The sequence below is a fragment of the Pteropus medius genome, unplaced genomic scaffold (genome assembly GCF_902729225.1).
Source record: "Pteropus medius unplaced genomic scaffold, Ma_sr-lr_union100, whole genome shotgun sequence".
Taxonomy (NCBI): Eukaryota; Metazoa; Chordata; class Mammalia; order Chiroptera; family Pteropodidae; genus Pteropus; species Pteropus medius.
Genome location: NW_024352148.1, coordinates 952,247 through 970,812, shown reverse-complemented (window position 1 = coordinate 970,812; position 18,566 = coordinate 952,247). Strand labels below are relative to the sequence as shown.

Sequence of the window (18,566 nt, the reverse complement as noted above, 5' to 3'; positions counted from 1 at the left end):
AGCAGCACGCAGAGTGACCGCTGGGCACAAGACGATGAAAATCGCACCGGAAAGTAAAAACCCGCCGCAGAAAGACGCCTGCTGCTTATGTCACGGGGCTCCCGGGGCGGGGGCGGGGCGGGGCGGTGAGGAGGAGGAAGGGGACGCACCCATGGGTGTCTCTGTACAGTCCAGGGCCCAGGACCCTGCTTCCTGAACCACCGGCTGGCGGCCAGCTGCTCGCTCACGCTGGGGAAAGGCCCGATGGCAGCGTGCCACGTCGAGTCCCAATCAGGGGCTTCACAGCCCGCTCGCTGCCCCACGAGCACTGCCGGCCACTGCTCTCCACGCCCCTCACCAGCTCTTGTCCACGTGGACAGGACAGCCCCCTTCCTGCCCCTCACCCGCGCCCCACGCCCCAGACACGGCTCCCTGCACCCTGCCGCCTGCTCCTGCTCACCATGCCCACCACGCCCACCACGCCCGAGCCAGGCGCGCTGTGCCTCTCACAGGACACACGCCACGTCGCCCGTCGTGTGGCATGACGCAGGGCCCTCCCCCCTCCTGGCCTCACGACGTGTGTCCTTCAATAAGTCGAGGAGGCCAAGAGCCACCTGCACCCTTACGACAAAGGCGTTAACTGCAGATAGTCGTGGGCACTTTAGTGGTGCCCATGGCCAGAGGAAGCAGCGGAGTGGCCGCTGGCCTGGTCTGCAATCTTGAAACGGTGTTAAAGTTCACGGAAAATTGAGAGAACACCTGAGACTCGGGTCAGAAGACAGGAACGTGGCTGAAGAGAAAGCTCGGGCGACACCTCCGAGAAGCGGACGCGACGCCCTCTCCAAGGCGCACGGTGCCCTTCGTCTGCGCCTCGCTGCACCACGTGGGTCCGAAAGGGATCTGGCGTGAGTCACCCAGAGTGACGGGAAACAGGAGAAGCGGACAGGCAGTGCTCCACAAACCACAGAAAGGAGGCACCTGCTGGCGACGGTCCCGGCACCCCCGCCAGCTGAGCACCTGGTCCCCGGAGGGCAGGCAGAGGGCGGGGTGAAGACACGGGCGCTTCCGGGCCTTCTGACAGGCGGGTGTCAGCGGGCAGAGTCTGTGACGTCACGGGCAGGACTTGGCAGCGTAAAGAGGAGCCTCGGGCAGAGGGAGGGGTGCTCGGAGGAAGAGGCAGCAGGAGAGACGCTGCGGGGGAAGGGACTCAGCATCTGTCTCCGGACACGAGAGGTGACACGGCCAGTTAAAGAGCGGGTGCCAGGCCCAAGAGCTGGAAAAGGGGACCCGAGCTCATCACGAGGTCATCCTGGGCTCCTGTCACCTGACGGTTGACCCCAACAAACTAAAAACCAGCAACCAAACGTCACCATCAACGCCAAGAACGCTTTTAATAGAGCCAGGCTGGCCGCTGAGTATTCCGCGGAGTGGTGGGGATGCACGCAGGGACACGGTGAGTGGACACGCGTGGGCGGGGCCGTGCAGACGGCTGCGGAGCGGCGAGTGGTGCCCATGTGGGGATGGGAGGGGTGGACGGGCCAGGGCCCTGGGGCCACCGGTGGTGACACAGTGCGCTCGGACGGGACCGCAGATGGGCAGTAAGAGGATGCCCGCGGGCCAGCAGCCAGTTGCCACACAGACCCTCAGGCGTGACGAGTGTGACCCAGGGGTCACACGATGGTTGGGGGTCAGGGCCCGGGCTGAGCGCCTGAGCAGAGAGGAGCCCACAGCCCTGACACGTGGCACCCCCGGGCTGGCTCGGGGAGGTGCTGCACACCGACGGGGGGCGGGGCGGACGCCCGGTGGCCGGACGAGCGTGGCCACCCAGCACGGCTCCCACAGTGCTCGGACCAGAGAACGTGGACTTAACTGCCCGTGTAACTCGGCTGTGCCAGGGACGCAGGGCAGCGAGCCACAGGGAGCATGAGCTGCGCCTGTTTGCCGGACCCGTGGGTGACGTGTCTTTATAACTGAGCGAGGAGCCGGCGCTGCCGGAAACACCCCCAGTCCTCGGCCGGTCCCGGCCCGGAGGGGCCCGTGTTCTGGACAAGGACCGGTGAGCACGGCGGGCCTCCCAGCAGGACCCCGAGGACCAGAGCTGCTCCAGGGGTTGGGGGGTCCCTGGGCACCCTGCGCTCACCACGCGCCTGGACTGCCACCTCAAAGTTTCATGTGACGCAAAGATGGGCTTGCACTGAGCGTGGCTACCGCGTTCCTCGTTGTCGTCACGGACGGGATGCTGAGTGGTGCCACCACGCAGGATGCGAAACGGGGGCTCAGAGGAGCAGCCGGCCAGGCTCGGGGCGCCGCGCGGGGCCTGGGAAGTGCCGTGACACCAGGGCTCAGCGGCACACTCGCTCCTGCTGCCTGGCTGCCCTCGGCCGGGACCAGCACACCCGCCTCCAGCGCCCGGCGCCCCCCCCCACCTGAAGCCCAGGCACCGCAGCCTCGGGCTCCGGGGAGCTGCCGCTCATGTCGTCCCCCACGCTGCCACGGCTGAAGGGCCTGAACGCGTTGGGCGGGAGGCTGTGGAGCCCCGAGCTCAGGGACCTGCACGCTGACACGCAGGGCACCCCCACTGCAGACAGCGGAGGGCCGCACCTCGAGAACGGAGACACCCCCGGCGAGCTCGCGGCCCCGCCCCAAGCGAGCGGACGGTGTCCTGTCACTCCCTGCGAGACCGAGGGCCAGGGACGTGCTCGGGAGCCCCGGCCAGGTCTGCGGCTGGCGAACGCGCCACGCTTCTTACTTTCTCTACTTCCTTTTCCTGTCCTTGGAAACGTCCTGCTTTTCTGCCTCAGTGCACAGGCGTCACCACCCCACCCCGATCACTGCCCACGAAGTCCTCTGAACGTGCCGACCGCCTCCCCTCGTGTGCCCAGCTAATCACCACTCGCGACAGAATGCGCTAGAAGCTCTGGGGTCACGAAGGCAACTTTAAAAGTCCCATCTTCCCCCAGACTGTCACCTTCAGCCCAGACGTCGGTCACGAGGTGCTCTGGGTGGACCTGAGCCAGCGTGAGGGAGAAGATGCAGGTCCCCTGCGTGCGCGTCACCCCCGCCGAGCGTGGAGGTCCCGACACTGCCCCTCAGCCGCCTGGTGCTGGCCGCTGGGACCAGCTCAGGTGCTGGATGGCACTCCGCCATGTGGCCGAGGGGACAAGGGGGTCAAACACGGGTGCTCCCACCAGCCACGCCGGGGACCGAACGGGCAAAGGGCGCTGGCAGGAAGGCTGTGCCTGCAATGTGCGCCCCCGGCCGGCCCACCGGACTGAGCAGAGGTGACCACGCACCGGCAACAGGACAGAGCACCAAGCAGGCCGGGGGGTGACCGGTTCACAGTGCGTCCCCTGCGCCCCGCCTCCACCTCCGTGAGCAGCCGCCGTCCCCAAGGGCCCCGTGAGTGGCGTCCTTGGCTCGCATTCTCACACAAGAAACTCCGCGAGGGCTTCCAAACCCAGTCACCCCCGCGCAGCCAGGTCAGTGTACCTGCCCGCCGCGCCTCGAGGGGGTTCGCAGCCCGCAGCTCTGAGCCCCGCACACACCGTGGGTTTGAGGAATGTTAATTCAGGAAAAACTGGATGTGACTTTGATGAGCTAACAGCCGGGTGAGGGGCACTAACACACAGGCACCGGGATGAGCCCCAGCGATGAGCTGAGCCCAGCAGAGTCCCACATCGGTGACAGCGTCAGGCGGGAGCCCCACGGTCAGCTGTGGAGGGAACACGGAGGGCTGCTCAGTGCCGGGCACCGGGTGCCCAGGACACATCCTGTGGGTGCTGGGCACTCGACAAGCTGCAAGCAAGCGAAAGGATATGTGGCTTGTCACCAGCATGAAGCAAGGCCGGACATCTCAGGCAGGGACAGATTTAAAGCTCACAGACCACAAGTTACAAGTTGCTTTAAGCTGTCCACTCGGCACATGCTTACGGAAGGCCCACGACATTCCAGGGACACAGAAAGATGGCAAGGAGCCTACCACGCGGCGCCCAGTCCAGCAAGGGCAAGATGAGTGGACAGACCACTGCGCCTCAGTGCAACATGCTGGCGCCGACCGTGGAATTCAAAGCAGCACAGTGAAGGGCCAGGAAGACTCTCGAATGAAGCGATGTCGAAAATGGGGATGAGCAGATGGGCCTGAGACGAGAGACACTCAGGAGCCCAAGGCCTGGCTGCCCCTCTCCAGGCTGAACTTGACCGTGATGGAAGGGAAGCGCCCCAGAGAGAAGTGACTGACCGGTGCGGGAGCACCGGAAGCGGCAGCCCCGTCAGAGGTGGCTAGGCTCGGGGGGCAGGGGGGAGGACTGCGGGTGGCGCCTGGGACACTGGCTAGAGGCCCTGCAGCTGTCTGCACGGGAGGTCACGGCAGTGTGAAGAAATCGGGAGTGGGGACGAGAAGGAGCGGAAGGAACAGGTTCCACTGGCTGAAACCAGAAAGACACATCGAAGGGGCCTGAGAAATTCGAGCTTCGTTTCTGACCGTGGCGTTCAAGACTGTCACTAAAACAGGACACGAAAAACACTGTCCCAGAGGCAGAGTGAAGCCCTCTGCGGCTGTGCACGCCGCCGCCACAGGCCTCGCTTCCGTCTGGGGAGCTGGCAGAGGCTCGCAGTGTCCCCGTGCCCCTGAGATCACGGGACTCCGCGTGCTCCCGACACTGGGCTCAGCGCCCCAGGGAGCCGCGTGACTGACGGCTTCCCACCCGAGAAACGATGCCCTGAGAGGCTGTCTGAAGGCCAAGGACTAACACCCTCACTCGGGAAAATGTGGTGACGGTTTGTCTCGCCCCACGAGTGCCTCTCTGTCAGCACCAAATGGGACGGCACGGAACACGCGGACCAGTGACCCGCACCTCCCGCCAGCACGCGGCTCTGCACGACTTCATTTCTCAAGGGCGCTCCCGCCCGGTTGTCCCCACTGCGATCCCAGTGGCTGACTCGGGCCACCGCTCACCAACGCTGTGTAACTACTGAGACGTAAACCTGTGTTCACGGTGTGTCTTTCCATCCCGAGCACACGGGCGGATCACAGGAAGCAGCTCCGAGGGCCACCGCCATGGCGTCCCGGGCAAACGGCGCTTTCGTAACTGTAATGTAAACAAGAGTCAGCGAGGCCGGGGCCGGGGCCGTGGCCATGGCCGTGGTCGAAACTCGCAGGGGCCGGGCCCGCCCTCCAGGGTCTTCACCGTGCACCTTCGGCCACATTCACACGAACTGAAACGGCTCCGAAACACCAGGGACCAGAAAGGTCTGTTTTTCTTTCAAAGCCCCCAAAAGTGAGTTCCCATTTTGGAGAAAAACAATCTTTTAAATGGGCAGCTGTTTCTGACTTTGTTCTGAGTGAAGTGTGACACTGATCGGAGATGACAACGTATCTCAGAGGTCCATGCATAATTCACGAAAACACCGTATTTTTCATTTAAAAACTTTCTCTAAACGCAAGAGGATAATTGTGTCTCTAAACGAGTGACTCGCCCTGTTTACTTTTCCATGATTCATCCGTCCGTGGTCCTTTAAAACGACATGTTCCTCTGAAACGAACACACTTTCCTCGTATGCCAACAGAGAGCCCAGTGGCGAACTTGAACCCGGCCGCTCACAGACTAGACGGCGGGAGGGCGCTGCAGGACGCACGGCGCTGAGTGCTGGGGGGCCCAGCTGTCCAGGGCGGTTCTTCGGACAGCTGCGCGATCGAGTGAAAACACTCGCGTGGAACTGAGACCGCGAACCAGCCGCGGCCCAGCGGGCCGGTGGAAAGAACGGGCTTGGCCAGAGCGTCGCGTGCAGGAGAGCACGCGGTGCGGCCGAGGGGGACGCCACAACGCAGGGTCACACTGCTGGGAGCTGCCGGCATCGGCCACGCCTGGCCCTGCCGGGCACAGAACCCAACAGTCCCTGTGACGCCAAACACGTCACGACCCGCGAAACACGCGGGGCACAGTCGCGCTCCTCACGGCGAGAGACGCCGCCGGGCGCGCGGGAGGCCCCTGCCCCGCCCGCCGCCACCATGCCGTCCGCGCCCCGTCTCCCTTCCGTGAGAACCTCCGTGCGCCGAAAACTGCAGGACGTCGTCTTGTCACAGAATCACTTTTAAAATTGTCAGTCATGTTGTAAAATCTCTCGGTGAGCAGGTAGATGGGAAAAATGACTCTAAATGTGTTTTTCTGTCAATCTGCAAAGACGAGAAGGTCCTGCAGGATCGCGGCAGGGGCGGGGGACCGCCGGGCCAGCTCCCGGACAGACCGCGGAGCTGTGGGGACAGACACGCCGTGCTGTCGGGAGAGCGCGGGCCCGCGGGTCAGTGGGACAGGACCGAGCCAGAAACAGGCCCGCGGGAACGGTCACTGCTCTGAGACAAGGCGCAGAGGCCGCCCCGCGGGGAAAAGCCAGTCTCCGCCGCCAACGGCAGGAGCCCGGACGCAGACTCACAGCCTCGCAGAGATGCGCGCGGAACGCGTCCCGGCCGGAGTGTAAAGCAAACCGTGGCCTCCTAGAGGGAACAGGAGACTGTCGCGATGACCTCGGCACGCGATGACTGCCCGGTGCGCCAGGGGAAAGCACAGCGGTCAGCGGTGCTTCGTCAACGCGTCCGCGCTGCAGAAGACGGTGTCACGAGATTGAGAGGACGAGGCACCGACCGGGAAAACATACTTACAGAATCTCGTCTGATGAAGGACAGTGACCCACGACATACGACAGACGCTTAAACGCGACAGCGAGGACACGAACGAGCTGCTTCACAAACGGGCCCAAGACCGGACCCCTCACTGCGGAAGACGTGCAGACGGCAGAGGAGCACGTGACAGACGCCCCACAGCGCAGGTCATCAGGGACGTGCGGGTGACAGCAACAGGGAGACACCGCCGCACGCCCATCAGAACGGCCACAGCCCAGGGCCCCGGCGACGCGGATGCTGGGGGACGTGGACCGGCAGGAGCCCTCGGTCACTGCTGGGGCTGCAAAGGCAGCCGCTCTGGGAGACAGCGCGGCAGAGTCTCACCAAACCAAACGTCCTGAATCACGGGACCCGGCAGGCCTGCTCCATGGCGTTCACGCAGGAACCTGCACCCGTGACACCGCGATGACGGAGGGACGCCACCACGCCCTGTCCACGCCCACGGGAAGTCCAACACCCAGAGTGAGCCCGGAGGCACTGGACTGCGGGTACGGACGTGTCGCTGGAGGGTCATCAGCTGTGGTGACATGTCACTGCGGGGTCATCAGCTAGGCATGCACAGCGGGGTGCACGCGGGGTCGGGGTGTGTGGGAACTCTGTGCCTGCTGCTCCATTTTGCTGTGACCCTAAAACTGCTCTGAAAAAATTAAGTCTTAAATTATTCAATAGCTTTTCTCCATCCTTCGCTCTCATTTTTCTGCGAATTCGCTTTAACTTTTAATCCTTTATGAATCAGTAAGTTTCTCCTCACACTTGGGGTCCTGATGCCCTCATAACTGCAGTCATATAACCCGATTTGAGCAAATCTGCTCCACGGGCACCGAGGCTGCAGACCCCAAACACTCTTTTTCTTTTCTAACTAACACTGTGTCACCCAGTTCCTAGAGCCACTATTTCGGACAGTGACGTGACTTTCTCCCCACTTTTTGATGTGGAATCTGTGACTGGGCTTTTCGGGAAGTCACCAGACCAAAACGCAATAGGGTCCAGGTCCGAGTATTGTCCTGTTCATGGGACAGAGGGGTGAGGCCAAACGAGCAGGGACAGCCCTGGCCAAGGCTGGGGGAAGGGACATTCTAAGGCGACATTCTCATTTGGGAAGGTCGCACTGCCACCCATAGTCGGGTGTCTATGCTTCTCTTTTCAGCAGCTGATTGTCAGCTGACAAAGATTAATTACAAATTGATTCACACTTCATTCTTAGCCTTTGCAAAGGCTATTAATTTTAGGTGTTAAATTCAGATTCTGTCTGTCAGGCTTTTGAACACAGCAACATTCAAAGGTTTAGCAGAAACTCTCCACAGAAATTACTCAAAACTTGACACGAATGAAGTGTCACAAAAACCAGGAGGAAAATTCTGAGGGCCTTCCCTGACCCCGCCCCAGGGGAATGCGGTCTGTAGGCCGCGACCCGGTCAGGAGGGGGCACTGAGCGTCGGGGGCAAGCAGGGCGGGAGAGCGGCAGGACACGGGGGGCGAGCCGGGCACTCGGGAAGCACACGTGAAGCTGACGGCTCTAAGCACGGCCACCCACGGTTTGGGGCATAGCGACCCGTGGGATGGTGACAGTGATGGGGTCCCTGTCGGGAAGCTCTCTGTTAAAGACTGCCTGCTTCACCCTGCAGCACAAACGCTCACTAACGAAGCCTCGCATGCGTGAAGATTATTTATTTATGTTTCTCAAACAAAAACGGTGTTGTGTCCACCGCACTGGGCAGGCTTTGTCCAGCCCGACGGCTGGTGAGCGGGTCCCAGCAGGATGAAGTGCTGAGGGCGCAGCTGTGAGGCCACTGGCTGGCCGTAACCGGCGGCGCCTAATACTGACTCCCAGAGAGAACAAAGGGCCCCACGCTGGGGACACAGCGTCCCAGGCCCTCGCCGCTCAGCGAGAAGGCAGACACTGTCACTAAGCAGTGGCCCACGCAACACACAAATAAGGCTGAAAACCGCGTCGTATTTGTCACCTCCGCTGAAAAGCTATTTGGACTAGAAAGAAACCAGCCTAATCTTGTTAACGCATTCAGTCGAACTCACTCTAATGTAACACACCGCCTGCGATTTCTACTGACTCGTCACAACTGAAGACCAGCTTTATTGCTGAGCGGGTCCACACAGATGAAGCCAGCCGCCCACACCCAAACACGATGGCGGAAGCCACCCACATCCAGACAGGTCAGGGGAAGCCACACGCCTTCTGAAGCAATGGACTTGCCTGCGTTCAGCCGCACAGGGCCGTGTGTCACCCAGCACAGAAGTCACGTCCCTTGTTGTCTCTCCCATTTTCTCAATGTTAGGCATTTCTATTTCTAACTGAGCCAATTTTTCAAGCACCTTGGCTTTGCAGCAGAATAAGAAAATACCCTACTTTTTACTACTCTACATAGATTTCAATTAATCATGAATTTTACCAACATGAAATCGAATTTGCAACTGCACTTTCCTGCAAATTCCATTTTTGCATTTAAGAAGAAACATTTTGCAAAATCTATTTAGAAATTCTGTCATCGCGAAAAGCTGAAAAATACAATTTTTAAGGTAAGAAGAAACCAAATTGTGTATATGGCTTGGTATACTTAAAATTTTTCTTTGAAATTCCAGTTCAAGGAAAACAAATCCTTCAATAAATGTGACAATTCAATTATGTTTTATTAAAAAAAGGTATTTTCTGTATTGTGCAAAACGCACCTGCACAGATGCCTGCTTGACCTGGGTTCTGCCGCCCTAACTGCACCGGAGCCAAATGTTTGGACAGAAGAATATAAGTCTGTATTTTATTTGCGCCCGGTGCTCAGAATGTTCTATTTCACACCGTCACTAAAGTGGAAGAAACGTCAAATCCAGTCGGACCTCCACCCCCTGGCCCCGCAGGAGACCCAGCACCCTGCTCCCTGGGGCCGGGCGAGGGCCCTGCCGGGACTGACGGCCGAGGACGCGGCGGGCACAGGACAGCGAGAATTCGCTCTTGCGCTGCGACAGTTAAAATCGTCCAGGGACGAGGCGCGCGCAGACGCGTCCCCACCAACCCACGGGCCCCGCTGCGGCCACGGTGACAGCTGGCCGGGCCCCTGCTGCCACCCCCGTCGCGCGCTGTGCGACGGCCCTCGCCAGCGGCCCCTCACCCGGCCTGGGGGCCACGCCCCGCCGCCCCGCCCCCGGGGTGACTGGGTGTCCAGGAGACGCCCCCGGCCGGGCTCCCCCGCCGCCTCACGCTCGCGCTCAAGGTCCAAGTGACGCTGGGGTCCTGAACCCAGAGGACGCCCTGATGACCACCGGGTGCCGGAGTAGGACCCGACTCGACCCCGGACCAGAAGCGGAACCGACCCCAGACCGGAAGCCAGACACGGATGACAGACGCCGGAAGCCGGACTTTGCGGCGCTGGGACCGGTGCCACGACTCAAGCCGACTTCTACCGACCGAAGCCGACCCGCCTGCATACCGACATAGACGCCGGAAGCTGTGACCGGAAGCGACCTAATTGGCTGAAGAGATTGAAGCCGGTCACCTCCCGGACCGGAAGCCAGACCTGCCTTAGACAATCGGCGATGACGCCGGAAGCCAGACCGGTTGGAATTTGGCATCACAGACCGAAGCCGGACTCACTTCGGACCGAAGCAGACCGCCTTCCGGCATACTGATGACAAGACAGCGAAGGACATACCAGAAGCGGAACACCAGAAGCCGGACCCAGACCACGGACCGGAAGCGGACCCGCCCCAGACACCCGATGACGGACGCCGTGCGCCAGACCCGGACCCTGGACCGGACGCCTGACCCGACCCCAGACTGGAAGTCGGACCCACTCGAGACACCGATGACCGACGCTGGAGCCGGAGCGACCCGGACGAAGGCGGCGTCGCGTGCCCCAAGGCCGTCCTCTGTGAGGCGGCTCTGCGCAGGGCAGAGTGACAGACGGGCGCCCCGACCTGGCCCCGGCCTCTGCCTCTCTCCCATGACTGCATTTCTCTGAGTAAAAGTGTCTTGCAAATGGCACGACTGGTACCAGGAGGTCGCCCTTGTTCCCGACCTCCATGCCAGGAGCAGCGGACGATGGCGGCGGACGACCAGTCACCTCCCGGGACGGCAGCAGCCCCTGCCCCTCGCACCGTGCCAGTTCACCGGCTGGGACACGGAGTGGTCCCCGCCCCAGAGCCAGAACGCTCAGCCACCAAAATGACAGCCCAACACCTGGCTCGCGGCGGCGGCGGCGGCGGTGTGCAGACCGGAGTCGGAACCGCGAAGTCGGGGTGCCGGGGAATGCGGGCGCCGTGTCCGCTAAACCTGCTTCTGGGCCAACTGCTGTGTTTGAGCGGGTCATTTACACTCAGACGATTACTGAGTGAGTGCCCGCCACTGTCCAGGGTCTCGGGATATAAAATGGTGTCCCCTGCCCCCGCAGGAGGCACCCACCCACACTCTAGTTAGAGAGAGCACCCACCGGAACACGCAGTTAGGGTGTGATTACAGATCGGGGCTGCGAGGCCGAGAAGTGGCTGACATCACGGCCTGGCACAACCAGACCACTTCAGCCAACAGAAAACCATCGAAAACCATCACCAGAGAGACATTCACTTTAACAACCAACGGCCCCCTAAGTAAACACACGGTCAACGCTGCTGCGGAGTCACGGTCATCACCCCTGGCTCCACCGCTAGAAGCTGCCACCACACCCTGTCCCTGCCACGTCTCCCTCTCGTGTAACTCATACAGGACCTGACTGGGCAGGACCCACACTCCCAGGCCTTCCTGGCCAAAGCGAACCTTTATTATTATTATTATTATTTTTTAATTTGTACCCTTGTTCTCTCCGCCCTGCTCCGACAGAGGACACAAGCTGCCCGGTGCCTGTGTCCAGCCAGGCCTCTCCCCGGCCACGCGCTGTGAGGGCCCCAGGTGGGCTCCGGGTGGCAGGCCGCCTACGAGCTGGGCGCGTTGCTGACGCGCACACAGAACGGGTCCGAGCCCTGGCCTGGGGACCTCACTCTTCCCTGATTCAGCACTTTGCAGTCAAAGCGGTCGGGTTCTGGCTGCCTCCTCCGACCACGCCTCTGAAGCACACAAACGGCTTAACCTGATGGTCACGTTATGTCCTCACAACCACTGAGCTCTCAAATAAACACAGCTCTGTATGCCCCATTAATGTGAAAACAATCGAACAGGTGACAAGCGGGGCAGGCGTCCTGACCAAACATCTGCCAGCGGCAACTCCACGCATGTGTCTGGCTCAGCCCCCAACAGCCGGTGTGGGCTGGAGAAGCCACTCGAGCTTCTGAATCTCCTAGGTGGCAAATGAATGGCGTGCTCTCTTTGCTCTGAGGGGAAAATAAACGTCGTGAACGGACCTGAACGAGACACCTTGGAGTTTCTTCAGGCGCAAACGCTATGAAAGCTTTTAACCCGCGTCTCTTAGAAACTGTCCCGCCCTTTGGTCCCAGGCTGTGAAACCAAACCATCTGGAAAGCCAGCCCGCCCCGACACCAGGCAGCCCACAAATGAGCCTGGCCGCCCCGTGGGGCATTGCCAGCTCAGTGTCACGACCGAGACCTATGAATAACACAGTATCTGAGAAACTCATCGACCTCTAGAACCCGAGACAGTTTATCGCATCAGCTGGATCTGCCAGAGAAGACCCAGTGGGAATGCATGTCTCCAAGCCCGTAAGCCTCAGCGGGACAAGGGACATCCGTGTAAGACGATCGTCTCTGGAACTGTCCTTGCTAAAGAAGTCTGTGAATGACCCTCACACACACGGGCCCACAGACACCCATGGGCACGTCCATGTGAGTTGTGCCGGTGTGCGGGGCCTTTGGCACAGCCAACATGGCCAGTGTAAATAAAAGGCAGATTTTCGCAAGAATCATCACAAAGCCCAGAAGAAAAATGAGAACGGGGAACCCACAAAGGAGGTGGAGCCAGTGTCGCACCAGAAATTATGTCAAACCAGGAAACTACCACTCACAGGAGGCTCCAAGACCACTGAAAATGCTGTCTTTTTTAAAGTGAAACCGACGGACAGAGGGACCCGTGGGGGGTGAAAAACGGCTGGGTGACGGGGAAAAAGCACGTCCCCACCACGCGCCTGGACGGAGGACGGCGCAGAAAGCCACGCGGAGAACACCACTCTGCACGTCCGCTGAGAGCTGGCCCAGGGCTGTGGGAGCAGAGCCTGCCCTTCACCCCGGCCCCTCCTTCACCCACGGCAGACCGGGGAGCAGGTGAGGACGTGCGGGCACGGGCGGTCTGCTGCTCCATGAGCCACCCAGGTAAGGCCAGGCACGCTTACCACCTCGTCTGGAAGCTGCTGCTAAGGTTTGGCTTCTGCCGCCTTCAGGAGGGCAGCCGCCATCACACGGTGCCTTGCGGGGGGACATTGTGGTATCAGTAAACCGCATGAATTCCTGGAGGCCAGGTGGGCTGGGATCGGATCACCTCCGCCCCACAGCTGACCTCAGAGGCTGCTGTGCCTCACCCATGGGCAGCATCTGTGGGAAACAGTCGGCTGATGGGCACAGACCCGGCGGCCCCACAGTCCCATGTCACATGCTTCTTAGACTTGCGTTAGTGGGAGCACGAGCAAAGTCTGCGGGGACACCCAGATCACGCTGCCACCCGTGGAGGATTCTGCCGCTGGCTGAGCTGCCCCACTGCCTGGGGGACAGAAGGTGGCCATAGGCTCCCGTTGCCCTGGCAGGTCTGGGTCTGTCAGTGTCTGGTGGCAGCTAGAAACTGGCCAGTCGGCAGAGGTGCCAGCGGCGGAGGCGGGGACTGGGCTCAGGTTTGGGGAGAGCGGGCCGCGCCCCCAGTAACTGCCCCCGGGGCGCCAACTGTAAACCCAGAGGGCGGGGACTCGCCCGCTAGTGTGAGCCCCAAACACAGACCAGGACGGAGAGCAGGATCCCAGCCATCGCTGGCAGCCCCACCACCACCAGAGAGCGGGCCTGACCCGGAGAAGGACAGGGCTCCCCAAGGGCCACAACGGTCCTTGAAATGGAACCGTGATGGGGTGGGCTGCCACACGGCCATGCTTGCTGCTGACTTCGCCAGCAGCCCCCGGGTGGGGGCAAGCACTGCCCCACCTCACTGCCGTGACACCGAGAAAACCCTGCCAGCGGCCCTGCCCGCTGGGCACCCGAGCTGGACAGGCCTGCGGCTGCTTTCAGAGGGACGGGGCCCCATTCACGTGCCATGGCCCACACCCACAAAAACCACCACCGGCCACCCTCTGCTCACGGGGAGAGGGACATAGGCGGGGTGGGATGGGACGCAGGTGGGGAGGAACGGGGGGAGTGGGGGGTACTCCTCGATGCCACCTCCCACAGCAGCAGCGACGCCACGACCCCTCCCGTCCCCTACCTGCGGCAGCGGCCCGGCCGGCTTGGTCAGGATGCCGCCCACGTACACCACGTTGGGCAGCGTGGGCCGCGGGAACTCCAGCGCCACATCCGTGCAGAGCATCCACAGGCTGGAGCCCTGTACCAGGTCGGGCATGGACGTGGCAGGCAGCAGCCGGTGCTTCCGCATGATGTGCTCGTACCTGGGCAGCACGAGCAGGCTGACCCCGAGCCTGGACACCAGGTACACGCCCGCGTTCTTCATGCGCTGCAGCAGACTCATGCGGTCGGTCAACAGCGAGTTGAACTCGGGCACGTAGGCCAGCGGCGCGGGGGCGCCCACCTCGGCGGGGTACCAGAGGCCAGTGGAGAACACGGCGTACTGCACGCCCAGGACGTGGGCCATCACGAAGCCGCACATGTCGTTGGGGTCCACCAGCAGCAGGTCGAAGCGCTCACGCAGCAGCGCGCTCACCAGGCCGTGGTTGGCCAGCATCATGTCGCAGTTGCGGGCGTAGTGGTCCAGGATGTCCAGCAGCTCCAGCACCGTGGGCCTGCCCGAGAAGATGCTGTGCATCTTGGCCTGCAGGAAGGCGTCCGAGGAGGAGCTGTTGAAGACGCCGGGGTAGCGGTGCAGGCCGTAGCTGGGGGACGGCGCCAAGTCGCGGCCCTCGGACAGCAGGAACACGGTGCGGTGGCCCCGCTCGTGCAGGGCCTCTGCCAGCGTCCTGAAGATGTACATGTGGCTCTCAAACATGATGGGCGGCACGATGACGATCTTGGCGGCCCTGGCCAGCCCCACGGCGCCGCACAGGAGGACGAGGTACGGCGTGTAGGACGTCATGGCTGCAATGACAGCAGAGCACACTGAGAACCCCCGTCCCGAGCGCCTAGAGAGCCACTGCCTCCCCCCGAGGACGGCTTTACGAGGGCCCCGAAACGTGTGCCGTCGCCTCCTTCCGAAAGGTGACTTCCTAGGTACAGACCCGTCTGCACAGCAGCTGGACCTGAAGTGAAGCTCAGTGCTGTTGAGCACCTGCCTCAGCACCTGCCTGGCTCCAACAGCCTGGGGCACCGTGTACGAGACCCACTGACTAAAGCATCTCCTCCTGAATGACAGCTGTGACGTCCGTGGCACATTCGTCCATCTTCTGGCGGACGTGAACGGCAGCCCCAGAAAGCCCAGCCACACTGGTTCCCTATTTAAAGCATTTCGCCTCAGCTGCAACATTCCCAATGACGACCAAAGAAAGACTGATTTAGAAAATTCTCTCAAGTAGTGCTTCTACAGAGGAGGCATCTTCCACAGGACACGTGTGTCTGCCTTTTACCCACGTGCCTTCAAGTCCCCTGGCAGCCTCTTGCAATTTACATCAACTTGCTGACTCGTTTTGAGGCGCTGTCCAGAATGGAGCCTTTTAAGGGCAAAGTTCCAAGAGGGCCAAGTGACCTCAGTGACTGCTCGCAGAAGAAGTAAGTGGCTGACAGTGGGTATGTCCTGTGCTGCACCTACGACTTGGAAGGTGGCTGCACACCTGACAGTAACGTCACCCAACCCTTCACTCTAACAGATGACGGACAACAGAGTCATCCACTGTCCTTCTTGTAAGTACCCAACCTGTGGGCGCACATCAGTGCGCACTGTCCCCCCCTTCCCTAACATGATGTAAGCTCACCGAATATAATAAATGTGCCTCCAAATAGACAGACGGTCTGCACAGCAGCTGCTCGTGCGAGCTGGACACTTTTGCTTTAAGGAATAGCTCAAAACAGACTGCTGTGCATGTCACCAAATATCTACTTTCACACGTTATCCTACATTCACCATCCTATTTGGACAAATCCCCACTATTTAAAAATGCAGCTGTAACAATTATACCTTCTCAAAATTCAAATACGGCAAATAACCTAAAAAGAAAAAAGAAAAAAATAAAGAATCAGTAGCAGACAAATGATAGATGAAACCATAAACCACATTATATTTCCTGGTGGTTTTTCCCTCTCATTCCAAGGAAATTGTCAAACCATTCATAGGTGAGTTGTCCCTGTACCATTAAGAATAAACTGAAATAACACATATTGTAAACACTTTTAAAATAAAACCGTATGTTAAATGTTGCTTGAATATGAGAGCCTTAAAAAATAAATTTGGAGAAAATGCAATCTCTATAGCAATGAAGTGAGTTTATGCTCTGATTCCAAGGTCAGTGGCGGGAGGAGCGAGTGGCCGGCCTCGGGGGACCTCCCAGGCCTCCATCCACGGCGCGGCCTCCCTGCGGGTCCCTCTGCTGCCACATTCATCTAACTCCCGGGAAGAATCAGAGGTTTTAGGTAGACACATTATGAATTGCAGGAATGAAATTTATGCAAAAACAGGTATTTCACCAGCTGTCACCGCCCGCCTGTCCAAGAAGACACAGCGGACGGGAGCTGTGTGTGCGCTGAGCTGAGCGGACGGGCGGCCGGTCCCTTTGGCTGCAGTCGAAACGGCTGCTCTCTCTATCCAGACAAGTGGAAGCAAAGCCGAAAGTAACAGTGGGGAAAAAGTCCTGTCTCTGTTTCTTACTTTATTTTTCCTTTTTTATTTAATATTTTATTTCAGTAATTACTACAAGATAAAAACAGATTGCTCAAAATGTTTTTTTTGTTGTTGTTTTAATGCATAGCTGCTTCCGTCCTGGAGGAAGAGCGTCCAGTAGAACGTTCCGTGATGGGCGGGCAGTGCCCTCACTGTCCAGCGAGGGGGCCTCCGCCCGTGCACGGCCGCAGAGCAGCTGACACGCACCTGGCATGACGGAGGAAAGGAAATCTGAATCTATTTAACCAGCACGTGTGGCTTGTGGCAGCTGTTCTAGAATAAGCTGAAACAGGGGGCACACATCTGTACCCAGATTCCACAAGTAACTGTTCGGAACACCAATGCTTATGTGGCCAAGTACTTTCGAACAGTGCCTGCTATGTGGCCATGTGTCTCCACAAAAAGTTCTGGTTACCGACAAAGTGACACTCAGACGGCGTGTTAGTCTCCTGTTCAAACAGAAGCACCAGTGAAACGCGATGACAGCCTCTGACCCCTAAACGTCGCTGGGGGATAAGGGCGCGCCAACACAAGCCCCACCGGCCCGCGAGGTCTGGCCGGTCCAGGATTTCCCGAGTGTGTCTGCTGAGGCACTGGACTTTGTCAGCCACAAACCTTCTGCTCTGAAACCTTCTGCTTCGAGCAAGGGAGAAGGCTCCCCAACGACTGGGACAAAATACTTACAGAAGACTCATCTGATGAAGGACAGTGACCCACGACATACGACAGACGCTTAAACGCGACAGCGAGGACACGAACGAGCTGCTTCACAAACGGGCCCAAGACCGGACCCCTCACCGCGGAAGACGTGCAGACGGCAGAGGAGCACGTGACAGACGCCCCACAGCGCAGGTCATCAGGGACGTGCGGGTGACAGCAACAGGGAGACACCGCCGCACGCCCATCAGAACGGCCACAGCCCAGGGCCCCGGCGACGCGGATGCTGGGGGACGAGGACCGGCAGGAGCCCTCGGGCACTGCTGGGGCTGCAAAGGCAGCCGCTCTGGGAGACAGCGCGGCAGAGTCTCACCAAACCAAACGTCCTGTATCACGGGACCCGGCAGGCCTGCTCCGTGGCGTCCACGCAGAAACCTGCACCGTGACACCGCGATGACGGAGGGACGCCACCACGCACTGTCCACGCCCACGGGAAGTCCAACACCCAGAGTGAGCCCGGGGGCACTGGACTGCGGGTGCTGACGTGTCGCTGGAGGGTCATCAGCTGTGGTGACGTGTCACTGCGGGGTCATCAGTTGGGCGTGCACAGCGGGGTGCACGCGGGGTTGGGGTGTGTGGGAACTCTGTGCCTGCTGCTCCATTTTGCCGTGACCCTAAAACTGCTCTGAAAAATGAAATTTATTAATTTGAGAAATAGTAAAGTGACCTGAAAAAAGCTTGAATGAAAAGATAAAGTCAACTCTAAGGAAGAATGTGGATGTATCGAATGCGCTATAGAGTTAAATGAAAAATGATACCCCAGGAAAACAACCTGCAGCACACGTGACAGACACTTAATTCCCGTGGCAGTTTCGTGACGTCGCTCTTCAGGGCAGGAGACTCGCTGCGTGCAAACTCCGGGCAGGGTTAGGCTCCCGCCGCTGGAGGTGGCTACGCAGTGTCCCTCAGCCACACAGTGCGGGCCCTAAAACCATCTTGTAAAAGAATATTTAATGGCATGGAAAGACTTTCAAGATTTAACAACGATTGAGAATGAGGTTACCAAATACTATACACAGCACGTGCCCACGTAAAAAATACGTACGCAGACTCACAGAGAAATGGCGGGCACCAAAAAGGGTGGTTTCTTCTGGATGGTGTGACTTATAAGGGATTTTTATTTAACTCTTTTTAATAATTGACAGCTGTTATTCCCCTCTTAATAAAAATAACAAGTATTACTTCGAAAGAGGTGATGAAAAAGACTGCATTTGCAATAACCATAAAGTACACGAAAATTAACCAGAAATGTACTTGTTGACCACAGTACGTACACAAGCCTTTCGC

At 59.5% G+C, this 18,566-nt stretch overlaps 1 protein-coding gene across 4 annotated transcripts in view; it reads right to left on the bottom strand.

The window, feature by feature from the left end:
• The window catches only part of UGT8 (UDP glycosyltransferase 8), a 40,418-nt gene that overhangs the window by 10,062 nt on the left and 11,790 nt on the right, over nucleotides 1-18,566 (bottom strand). For 2 of the 4 annotated variants that reach the window (XM_039846901.1, XM_039846903.1), the window contains exons 2-3: nucleotides 15,864-15,892; nucleotides 14,007-14,830 (exon numbers count right to left, since the gene is read on the bottom strand). In XM_039846901.1, the coding sequence (XP_039702835.1) occupies nucleotides 14,007-14,828 (822 nt within the window). In that variant the 5' untranslated portion in view covers nucleotides 14,829-14,830; nucleotides 15,864-15,892. Of the gene's footprint in view, nucleotides 1-14,006; nucleotides 14,831-15,863; nucleotides 15,893-17,246; nucleotides 17,686-18,566 lie in introns of those variants that run through there. The other 2 variants (XM_039846902.1, XM_039846904.1) reach the window with 2 other exon arrangements.